At 40.5% G+C, this 12,627-nt stretch overlaps 1 protein-coding gene across 2 annotated transcripts in view; it reads right to left on the bottom strand.

The window, feature by feature from the left end:
* The window catches only part of PLD5 (phospholipase D family member 5), a 161,514-nt gene that overhangs the window by 109,539 nt on the left and 39,348 nt on the right, over positions 1–12,627 (bottom strand). For both annotated transcript variants that reach the window (XM_075146542.1, XM_075146543.1), the window contains exon 2: positions 11,933–12,069. In XM_075146542.1, the coding sequence (XP_075002643.1) occupies positions 11,933–12,069 (137 nt within the window). The remainder of the gene's footprint in view (positions 1–11,932; positions 12,070–12,627) is intronic.

Here is a 12,627-nt window from a genome sequence, read left to right on the forward strand (position 1 = left end):
CTTCAACACTTAGTATGTGAAGAAACCAGATTTAAACGTACCAAATTATGATGCTGTCAGTCATGAAAACTCCCTTTGAGCTGTATGATAATTTTGCAATAGTCTTATTTAGAAACAACTGGTCATTAAATAAAGAATAAATGACAGATAAGGCAGATGCCAAGGCAGATGCCAAGGCTGGTATTTGTGCATTATTTTGCTGTTTGCCAGCCAGGTTGACAGGAAGTAAATTCATTGTGGAAAAACATAACATGAAGAAATAGTAATGGTAATAAAATGGATCAACTCCTCCAATGCATTTTTTCCTCTTGATCAAGACAATTGGATGTGGGCAAGTTGAATAAAGGAAGCAAACTCATACTTTCCTGATTAACAAAGGTCATAAACAGAGAGATTCAGCTGCCCAACACACAGGGGTACTTTGCATCTAAAGCGTTACTCACAAACAGCGATGCTCTGACTAACTAGAGAGACATGGACATAGGGAGGCCATATGAGAGACCGTAGCGAGGTGCCTCTGGCTCCGTATCTGGCTCTATATCAGAACTCATGTATTAATATGAGGAAAACAAATCAGGAAGAAAATGTTCAGAATAACAAAGAAAATCCCGAATGTTTCACCCAAGTATATCTTCCTGAAACGTGTACAGAGCATTGGAAAAAAAGAGTCCTAGCAAACCTCAACCATCAATTCTTCTCCATGCCTCCCAGCGGGGCATTAACAGCAAGAACCGCTACTGTCGGACTACGACCTTGGTGCTACAACTGGCAAAGTGTGCTGCGTGTGGCTGAAAAAGATAGTCAGCTCCAGCTCACCCAGCCAAACAGTACCAACAGCTCTGGCATAATGCTTCAGCGGGCACCACAACTGCTTTTTCATAACTGCAGCACTGCCCTGGTGCTCTGGGAGGCAGACCCAGCCATGTACTCAGCAGGTCACCAAAGGCAGCATCTAGCACATTACACCTGTACTCTTGAGGAGTATCAAATCACGCTAGCTGAAAGGACACTCACAGTACCATCGTAGGATTAGACACAGAACTCAACACATCTACTGCAAGCTGACAGGATAATAAGTACCTTTTTTATATACTGCTCTGAGGGTGGAGAAGCAATTAAAAATAAATGGTGTCACTGGAACAGGTGCTTGCTAGGATCTGATGCAAAGTCAGCCCTGGCTGAATGAACAAGTCGCTCTGAAATGGAGCATGAATTCAGACAGGTTCTACTACAAATTTTAGCCACTTTTAATGCTTTCCTCCCACAGAGGAAAGGAAGAATGATTTATCAGGGAGCTTTATTAAGTTGGATTGCTATTCTCACCAGGCAGAATAAAAACCTCTCCGAAATGTTGCAAATCAGTCTTCAAGATCACGAGAATGACCAGTAATTTTAGATTTAATAACCCTGTTTCGAGCAGGCTTACAATCTGGTAAAGAAAATGACCTTAGGGATCTTATGAGTCCTGCTGGGATGAAGTAATTTCAGTTTTCTGAACACACATCATGGTTTAACCCAGCAGGCAGCTAAACACCACACAGCCGTTTGCTCACTCCCCCACAGCGGGATGGGGGAGAGAATCAGAAAAAAGGTAAAAGATGTGGGTTGAGATAAAGACAATTTAATAGGGCAGAAAAGGAAGGGAAAATAATAATAACAATAAAAGAATATACAAAACAAGTGATGCACAATGCAAATGCTCACCTGCTGACTGATGCCCAGCCAGTTCCCGAGCAGCGGCCCCACCCCCCCCAGCCAACTCCCCCCAGTTTTTTTGTTCAGCATGACATATGGTATGGAATATCCCTTTGGCCAGTTTTGGTCAGCTGTCCTGGTTGTGTCCTCTCTCAGCTTCTTGTGCACCTCCAGCCTCCTCGCTGACAGGGTAGTATGAGAAGCTGAAAAGTCCTTGACATAGTGTAAGCACTGCTCAGCAACAACTAAAACATCAGTGTGTTATCAACATTATTCTCATCCTAAATCCAAAACACGGTACTATATCAGCTACTAGGAAGAAAACGAACTCTATCCCAGTGGAAATCAGGACAACACACTAAGTTAAAAAGAAAAGGAAAAAAAAAAAAGAAAGATTTGATCATAGAAAAAACCCAACAAAGTACACAGGAGAAAGTCTACTCTAGCACATGAATTGTTCCTTTATCCCACTTACATAACTCAGGAACCTTAAAGTAATTGGAATCTGATTTCCGTTAAGGTTGGAACATTTTCTCTGATGTGAGTTCACAAATTCTAAGTCTTGAAATGAGAAACAAATACATATTTAAATATATAACTTCCAAGAACACAAAATATGTCAATCTCTGTATTACATCCTAAACAATGCTTAGCACAACAGGAAAATCTGCCTTAAGGAGACTCTAAAGCATTCTGTCCTAAACTCCAGAAGAAACCATTAGATTTAACTGAAGAAAGAGCAGGAGGAAAAGAATGGTTTGTGCATTTGGACAAAACGCGTTGAAGCCCAGATCTATTCAATATGATGTAATTAATAATGAAATATCTACTGGCAGTAATGCAAACAGAATAAGATCTAAACAGATCATGAGTTTTGGCACTTCTTTTTTAATTTGTGTAGACATTCTTTAGAGCTGAAAGTAAATGCAAAATAAACAACTTGACCCTTTTTTTTTGTATCAGTGCAGGAACAGAGGAAAAAAAATACTCTTACTCTGAACAGATCACCCCAAAACAAGAAGACAACAGTAAACATAGAATCATAGAATCATTTACGTTGGAAAAGACCTTTAAGATCATCAGGTCCAACTGTTAACCTAGCACTGCCAAGTCCACCACTAAACCATGTCCCTAAGCACCACATCTACACATCTTTTAAATACTTCCAGGGATGGTGACTCAACCGCTTCCCTGGGCAGCCTGTTCCAAGGCTTAACAACCTTTTCAGTGAAGAAATTTTTCTTAATGTCTAATCTAAACCTCCCTTGGTGCAACTTGAGGCCATTTCCTCTCGTCCTATCGCTAGTTACTTGGGAGAAGAGACCAACACCCACCTCGCTACAACCTCCTTTCAGGTAGTTGTAGAGCACGATAAGGTCTCCCCTAAGCCTCCTCTTCTCCAGATTAAACAACCCCAGTTCCCTCAGCCACTCCTCATAAGACTTGTGCTCCAGACCCTTCACCAGCTTCGTTGCCCTTCTCTGGACACGCTCCAGCACCTCAATGTCCTTCTTGTAGTGAGGGGCCCAAAACTGAACACAGTATTCGAGGTGCAGCCTCACCAGTGCCGAGAACAGGGACACGATCACCTCCTTACTCCTGCTGGCCACACTATTTCTGATACAAGCCAGGATGCTGTTGGTCTTCTTGGCCACCTGGGCACACTGCCGGCTCATGTTCAGCCGGCTGTCAATCAGCACCCCCAGGTCCTTTTCCTCTGGGCAGCTTTCCAGCCACTCTTCCCCAAGCCTGTAGCGTTGCATGGGGTTGTTGTGGCCGAAGTGCAGGACCCGGCACTTGGCCTTGTTGAATCTCATACAGTTGGCCTCGGCCCATCGATCCAGCCTGTCCAGGTCCCTCTGCAAAGCCTTCCTACCCTCGAGCAGATCAACACTCCCACTCAATTTGGTGTCATCTACAAACTTACTGAGGAAGCACTCAATCCAGATCATTGATAAAGATATTGAACAAGACCGGCCCCAGTACTGAGCCCTGGGGAACACCGCTTGTGACCGGCCGCCAACTGGAATTTAACTCCGTTCACCACAATTCTCTAGGCTTGGCCTACATAGGGGTTCAAAGAAAGTAGGGTAATTTATTGTTGGTGAATTTTGTCTTATCCATTCATATGGTTCCCACATGTTTCATATGCACTTGAAGGCTGATTGTCTTCCTAGAACTGTGTCTTGTCAGTCACAGCAGTCTCGCTGGTATGATTTGGTATACATTTGATTGCTACTGTTTGCGAGCAGGCTTCAGCCTTCCTAGTGATGGTTGGTCTTTGGTCTCTTACCTTGTTCAAGTTTTTTATGTCATCTAGACTGAAATGCACCTGCAAACCTAGGCAGCTCTGAGGAGACCATCATCTGAAGTGACATGACACAGACACTTGGATCTCTAAACTTGTGTACATGTTTTTACATTCTTCTAGCTTCTTTGCTGCTTAGCTCAGTCAATACAAGACTTCTGCTTCAAACCTGGAATTAAAGTATTTTGTGCTCAAAGTTGTATAAGAAGTTGTCAAAAGCATCTAAGAGCATTAATAAACGTCCAAACCAAGCTGACACTGTTTGACCGACACCATTTGGTTTTTTGATGAACACTTTGGAAAAGCTACTCAACTGTGCCTACCCTTGGGTTGTTGCATACAGCACGATTGTACCATAAAGTAAACTCATGTGACCAAATCTTGCTGGGTTATACCGCATTAGTTACCTAGTTTTATCTTTGTAACAAGGAGCTGTCACTATCATGCTAATACTGATCTTTCTGGTGATCTGTATCAATTTTCAAATTAACCTTAGGCTTCTACAGCACTTTGGTGTTTTATGAATTTTTACACAGCCTAATGGTTGGAAAGTAAATTACATTAAGCTTGTTGTAAAGTAATTCAACTGGAAGAAAAGTCCCCAGAATGATCTCTCTACGTTACTCTCCATCATTTCCATTGCTTATTGCACACCCTTATAGAGTGATTGTCTCTAATGCTTACGCTTGAGAACAGTGCATTCAGCATCTTTTCCTTCCTTTGGACAGAATATTAACTATACATAGTGTGCAAATACTAGTAATTATGTAGTGCAGAAACTGACAGTCACTTCAGTGAGTCAAAACAAAACAGGTCCCTGCTCTTGATGCTTTTAATCTCAGTAGTCATGTTTGCATAAAGTGATGGGAGAAATACCAGCAGAGTTATAGGACTACATAATACCTTTACTACACTTCAAAATCACGTCAAAAGAACATTATGATCGTTGCAATGTCAAGCTTTCAAAAATAACAGCTCCTAAGCAAAGGGTCACAGAGCAACTGTTTTCAGCTACACGACAATGGAAATACACTGAAGGTTGGTCTTCTGCAGTGTCCAGCCATAGAAACTTCAATTGTAAGGGTATTCCTTCTTCTGATGCAAAAATAAAAATGACTGCAAATAGGGATCATCTTAAAAATTATGTGGTTTTATAGCTCATTCTCTCCATCACCCCAAAACAAGAAGACAACAGTAATCATAGAATCATTAAGGTTGGAAAAGACCTCTAAGATCATCAAGTCCAACTGTTAACCTAGCACTGCCAAGTCCACCACTAAACCATGTCCCTAAGCACCACATCTACATGTCTTTTAAATACTTCCAGGGATGGTGACTCAACCACTTCCCTGGGCAGCCTGTTCCAATGCTTGACAACCCTTCCAGTGAAGAAACTTTTCCTGCTATCCAAACTAAACTTCCCCTGGAGCAACGTAAGGCCGTTTCCTCTTGTCCTACCACTTGTTACTTGGGAGAAGAGCCCAACACCCACCTCGCCGCCACTACCTCCTTTCAGGTAGTTGTAAAGCATGATAAGGTCTCCCCTCAGCCTCCTCTTCTCCAGACTAAACCACCCCAGTTCCCTCAGCTGCTTCTCATAAGACTTGTGCTCCAGGCCCTTCACCAGCTTCGTTGCCCTTCTCTGGACACGCTCCAGCACCTCATTGTCCTTCTTGTAGTGAGAGGCCCAAAACTGAACACAGTATTCAAGGTGCGGCCTCACCAGTGCCGAGTACAGGGGCACAATCACCTCCCTGCTCCTGCTGGCCACACTATTTCTGATACAGGCCAGGATGCCATTGGCCTTCTTGGCCACCTGAGCACACTGCCGGCTCATGTTCAGCCGGCTGTCAACCAGCACCCCCAGGTCCTTTTCCTCTGGGCAGCTTTCCAGCCACTCTTCCCCAAGCCTGTAGCGTTGCATGGGGTTGTTGTGGCCGAAGTGCAGGACCCAGCACTTGGCCTTGTTGAACCTCATACAGTTGGCCTCGGCCCATCGATCCAGCCTGTCCAGGTCCCTCTGCAGAGCCTTCCTACCCTCCAGCAGATCAACACTCCTGCCCAGCTTGGTGTCGTCTGCAAACTTACTGAGGGAGCACTCAATCCCCTTGTCCATCATGTTGACAGAAGGCATTTTTATGCGAAGTGGCATAAGTGTTTTGTAAACAGAAATCTTCAGTTGCTCTTTAACAGGCTTGTTTTCAAAATCTGAGCATCTTGTTCTGTTTAGACATTTAATTGTTATGTCTGTCATAGTTTGTTTATTAAATAGAAATCAGTCAATATAAACCTTGCTATGTTCAGAACCCACACAGTGCAGAGACAATCTCCCCCACAATCAGCCAGGGGCAAAGCACTTCCAAGGTAAACCAACGTAAGCATGTGCTGCAGTGTGCTTACTTAATAGTGCTGCAAAACCCTACTTGGTGAGCTAGCAGAGAGGAGTTGAAGGAAAGATTTATAAAGCAATAGAAAAAAATCAATTGTGGGTTCCAGTTGTGGGCCCTCTCTCACAACCCGAGAATAAAGAAACATCTAATGAAATTGAAAGCAACGCATGCAACACATAATAACTGATCAATATAAATAATTATTGTATACAACTAGATTTAACCTCTGGAACTCAATGCTGCAGGGTACTGTTGAGATCTAAAGCTTAGCATTTCAACATGAAGATTCAGCTCCTCTGCAGGATACCAAAATTATAGAGGATACAAACCCTTATCCAAAACAATTCAAACAATTTCCAAAGCAAACACAAACACTGCCTAAGTATCACCACCTACTTGCTATAGGGCAGAATTGGTCAAAACCTCCCTACAATCACCAAGTGAACTAAATATGTTTGCCACTCATGTCATAAAGAAAAGCAAATTGCTCCAACACAAATCCAAACACAAAAGAACAAGTGCCTTCATTATGTATTACTCTGAGGACAAGAAATAGCAAAATTGTGTCACTGGAACAGAATGCAAGACATAATCCGCCTTGAACACACACACACGAAACAAGAAAATCCTCCAATTATCACCAGAGAAAGGCAAAAATTGCAAAAAAAAAAAAAAAAATTCATTATGACAGCAGTTTTAGTACACCCTAGGCTTGGGAACCATGGGAAGTAGCTACCATCACTTCCTTTTCCGCCTTGCTGTTCCTTAGCCCCTCTCAAGAGACAGGGCCAAACCCACAGCCAGAGGCAGGAGCTATGCCAGTTGCTACTACCGCTTCAATGGGTATTGGAAAAGCCAGTGAGACGAGGATAATTAAGGGCATGTGCAAGCTCTGTAGGAACCCTAGCATGACTGTTAGCAGCAACAAGCAGGAGAAGAGGCATATTGAACAGCTGAAGCTACTGGTAATAAATCAAAATGACCTTGGTTCAAACACTTTGGATAATAGAGACCATGTCTTCATAGTTGTAATTTCTTCTGTTTCCCAGATTGCCATTTTTTGAGTTTACCAGCCAGTTTCAACAAAGCCAAGTCTTGACTGACGTTACGCCAAAGGCTAGCCAAGATTTAGTCACAACAGATCAGCCATTAAAAAGTACTATTTTCAAATTACAATAATCTAATTTTATAGATGTAGTGTCTAATGGACCCACAGCAAGTCAGGCAAAATTCCCAGACTGCTAAGCATATCCTCTTAACCAGTCTCATCCATCAGGGCTGCCTAACAACATTAACGTGGATGTCTCAAGAGAATTATTTGTATCCCATACCAAGCACAAACTGCAAAACCTCAACTTTTCACAGTCATTACTACTTTTTTTATTCCTTAAATGTCAATCATTTTACGTTCCTTTTAATAGGAAGGGTCAAAAGCCATTTGTATTTTTTAAGTCCAGCATTCTGAAATCAAATTTCACAGAACGAAGCCAAGAGTGTATAGCACCCTCTGAAGTGAAAAGCTGCCTCTTAGCAGATCTGGTCTAGCTGTAAAAAAAGAAAATAAAAAGTCTACTTTCAGACAGCCAGTCTCTCCACACATAATTCACAGTATGAAAGTTATACAGGACAACATAAATAAGTACAAACAGCATTATTGCATCTAAACCAATGCAGTTTTCCAGTCAGTAGAGTTCAGATTCTAATTTCAATTCTGATCCAGAATTTGTCTGCCTGATGAATTTTACAGACCTTCCTCCATCTCCCCCCAGCTCTTTATTTGAACGGCAATGTATGTATCAGTAGAAGACACAGTAATTTTTACAGTGGTGCTTGGTTATTAATCTGCTAAGTACATATATTTGCCCTAAATTTGCCCTCAATTATTAGGACAGGATTGTAAATTCTTTTAGATTACCTATTTGTATTTTTGGATTACAACATGCAAAGCAGGCTAAAAAAAATTAAGTTTCTGTATCTGCACGTCAAAAGTCAAAAAAATTGATTGCAGTCATTTCTTAGTTAAATTTCAAATATTCAAGTTCCTCTTGAATGTTCTACTCAATATTATTGAATATCAAGTTCCTCTGTGTAACAAACAAAATGGGAAATGGTTTGCAGCCTACAGCCATCTGATTTCACATTGTGGCAGTCACATTTCAGTTCTCAACCATAGGCTGAGTTTTTCAGCAAGAAGCTCAAAGATTACAAGTCATAACTCATAATTTTAGTTTCAAACATATTTTCATTTCTTCAAAAACTGCTATTTCCTATGCACCCTTTTAGATGGGTGGCAACAATCCCTTCAGCAATCAGTGAAGACATGCAAAAAGCCTGCTTTTCCACTTCCCTGACTTGTTTTTGTTACAAAGCCCCCAAGAGAAATAAATACATCAGTAAAGAGGAAGGTCTTTTTGGCAACATATGCAGTAAGTATTCCTTATGTAATACGAGTTTAAGGAATGATTAACAGAAGAGGAACCTCATGTTGAATTACAACAAGCAGATCAGAAAGGCTGCATTTATATTCATGAACAACAATAAAATCACAACAACAAAAAAAGATTTAGGCTTTACTGGAAAATACTGCTTACAACATACCACAGTGATTTCTCTCTCAGGCTACAGAAAGCTCTAGACTTCTAAAAATGTCTTCCTTTTACTTTCTTTTTCTTTCTCTCTCTCTTTCTCTTTTCAAAAAATTCTCACTTGCTATTTTTTGGCACAAGCTCCAAAAATTTCTAGCCTAAGAACTATTCTAAACCACAGCTCTATTTCAGACATATTTTCCTTTAAAATAAAAAAAGACATAAATGAAATTGATTTTCAGAAGACGAAAGCCTTTAACAAACCATCAGTGAAGTTCTTCTCAAATCAATAGCATCCTTTCCCATCAAGCTTCTTCACAAATTCGATCAATTAGAAACAAAAAAGAATTCTAGGATCACATATGTAAACTTTTATTTGACAATCATTTCATCTAAACAAACAAAAAAAAAGGACCATCTATTACCATTCTGTCTCAGCACATCCTGCAAACCTAAGCGGCTGTTCCTGAATTTCAGTGAAAGTACTCACACAGCAGAAATACAAGAATTCAGTAATTCTTGTCTTATTAAAAGTGCTTACCCCAAGTACTAAATACATGTCATAGGCAGCAATTGACCTTACAGCACTTCAGTTAAGTCTGCAATATATTTAACACAGAGAGGAGCCCAGTTTCATCAAGTAGAGAAGGATTCAATGTTAGCAGGTAGCAGCTGCCAGCACTTGGATACTGTTATTAGAAATAGTTTAGGCAGTTTATACACACTGCATTGATGTGCCTTCTGGTTGAGGCATTAGTAGCTAGATCACGCACTTGAATCACTCTGTGAAAGGCACCTTAAAATAGAGCTAGGGTCTGAGATCACTTTTATCACTGTAAATGCAGAGCAGTTTCATTGACTTTTACATTTAAAGCCAATGGTTTTACTCCCAGGCTCCTCTAACACAGTCCAGGAGAGACAAGAGTGACACATGCCAACCAAGAAAAAACTGAGCAAAGGTGAGTATTCTTTGGAAAGGCAGACTGGTGTAACCCATAGAAAGAGACAAAAGCAATTAATCTCTTACACATGGAAAAAGTAACATCCCACTTTTCCATAGTACTGTACACTGCTCCTACTCTGAATATTTTTCCGTTTGAAGAACACGAAGTGAAGAAGATTAAGTTCTTCCTTGGCTAGGCCTATGCAGCTACCCAGAACAAAACAGGAGCCATTAGTTGGTCCAACTAAGAGGAAAAAGTGGTGCAGTAGTTGTTGCATGTGTTGAAATAGTGTGCAGCACATTGAAGCCAATGAGCAGAGAGACTTTCCCCTCATCTGACCTAGTTCTGTCAAAGATTCACACGTAGAGATAGTGGGTGTAGAGGTGACACATGCAGTATCTTTAAAAATTTTGGAAGGCAACAACTCACAGTGAAGAATACCTAAGACCCTGATGGGGAAAGGAAAGCTAGCTGAACTCTAGAAATTTCAGACAAGATATTAGGAGGCTGCCCAGAACTGTAGGCGTACAAGAAAGTGAACAGATTAGGGCCAAGCCATTTAACAAAAAACAAAACAATGTCGGAAAAAAGTGCCAGAAGGACTTATGGTTGGTTTCAGGACAAAGCTATCTGATGCTGCAGGTACGTCATATTTGAAAGGAGCTACAAATTTAAAGAAACTCCTTCCCCCCCACCCCTTTTTTTTTTCTTAAGCAGCATGTGAAAAATATTGTAAAAATCCAGTATAATTGCAAAAACATAATCCAATTTGCTGTATTGTGAATTGTGACTGCACTGTGACAGGTGTGGCATAGAAAGGCACTATCCCCAAAGAGTTTTCACACAAAATCAACAAAGAATAGCAGAAATAAGGAGAAAAGGCTCAGAGAAACATTATTTTTTCATTAGATTATTCTAAAAAATAAATAACAATTATCTCTAATTCACTGTATACCCAGCCATTGGTAGCTGGGTAGATTCTGTACAAACAGTGGAACAGGTTGCCCAGGAAAGCTGTGGAGTCCATCCTTGGAGCTATACAAAGTCCGAAGGTGCACGTCCCTGAACAACCTGCTGTAGCTGACCCTGCTCTGAACAGGAGAATGGACTGGAGGATGCCCAGAGAACCCTTCTCACTCCAGCAATTCCCTGATCAGATTAGAATGGATTTCTGAGAAGTTATTTAAAGATTACTGTTTTTCCACAAAATTAATCAGAGAGGGTGCTCTATATACAAGTGAAAGCCTTGAAAAAAAGCAGAATATAATTGTGAATGAATTCTACAAATATTTGTTAAATCAGCATTACCGGTGGACAGAAGAGGACCTTGGACAATACCATGCAGGAAAAGCATTGGTCATCACTGATGAACAGATTCATGGAGGAATCTGACAGTGAAAACCAGCAAAAGGAAATTCACAGTCTGTAAATGAAAGGCCCAAAAAATCTAATCACTTACTTAAATCTAAAGTTAAAAGATATACACAACCGTGGCAGGTGTCTGAAGCAAATCTTAATCCAACATAGTCAATACTCCAGTCTTTCTGACCGCATCAATAATTTTCTTCACAGTTCCTAGGCAAGCCACTGTGTCTATTAGGGGAGTGCAACAAACAGGAATATATAAAAGGTCCCCCTATATAAAAGGAACAGCAGTCTTTGGTCAAAAGTGATCAGCGACCTTCCTGGAGAAAGAAAAAAAGCTCTTGATGAAAGAAAGACATTACAGAATTGAGCCACCTCAGTACTCATTTACTGAAATTTAATGGGCTTTGACCCAGGCTTACAAAATAATTGAAATAACACAAGGATCTCGCTCAAAACATACCACCAAAAATAACTTCAAACCAACCTCCAAAACCAGAAATTCAAACCAAGAAACCATTTCTTCCTCTGTTACCTACTCTTCCCAATTACACCACAGGACTATGGTAATTACTACATGCCATTATATAATACGTATATGTCCTTGACCACCCCAAAAGAGAAGTTTTGTTTGTTACCTCTTACCGACAGTTATTTTGACAGTTCTTTTCTGAGAGTCCATCCTCATCTTCTCCCATAACATCCACTGCCGAAAATATCAGTGCAACCAGAATTGCAAAGCAGCATACCAGTGCAAAGATCACAATGCATCTTTGCTGGGACTGAAAGAGATTAAGATTAAAGAAGTTTTAATGGCGTGAGCAAATTCCAGTCAATGACCTGAGACTCTAAAACTTTTACATAAGATCTAAAATTCTTTGAAGATCTTACTGACATAGCTGTCAACATGAAACACACCTCAGGATGAAAACACTCTCAAAACTGTCCTTCAGGTATCGCCTTGAGAGGTTTTTTAAATCTCTCAGACATTGTTAAATAATTCATGTCACAAATAATATTCATAATTTAAACTGCTTTCTGTTTGTAGCACAAGGAAAGCATTATGCATTAAAATAATGATTTTTACAGTAACTACGTATTTTCTGATTGCGCCTCACAGATGAAGTATACACTTAGGGTGGCACTCAAAAGTCTTGAGAGTTTTGTTGTGTTTGGCTGAAATAAAACATGTCATTGCAAGAACACTGAAGAGCAAAGTCTTTTTTTTTATTGCTACACAAAGTAACTGACGTTATTACTATGAGTGTCACAGCAACTGAGACACTTTGGCAAGTCCTTGCCCCACAGTATTTATAATACAAGGAAAACAAATTCACAGA

The sequence above is a fragment of the Calonectris borealis genome, chromosome 3, assembly GCF_964195595.1.
Source record: "Calonectris borealis chromosome 3, bCalBor7.hap1.2, whole genome shotgun sequence".
Lineage (NCBI taxonomy): Eukaryota > Metazoa > Chordata > Aves > Procellariiformes > Procellariidae > Calonectris > Calonectris borealis.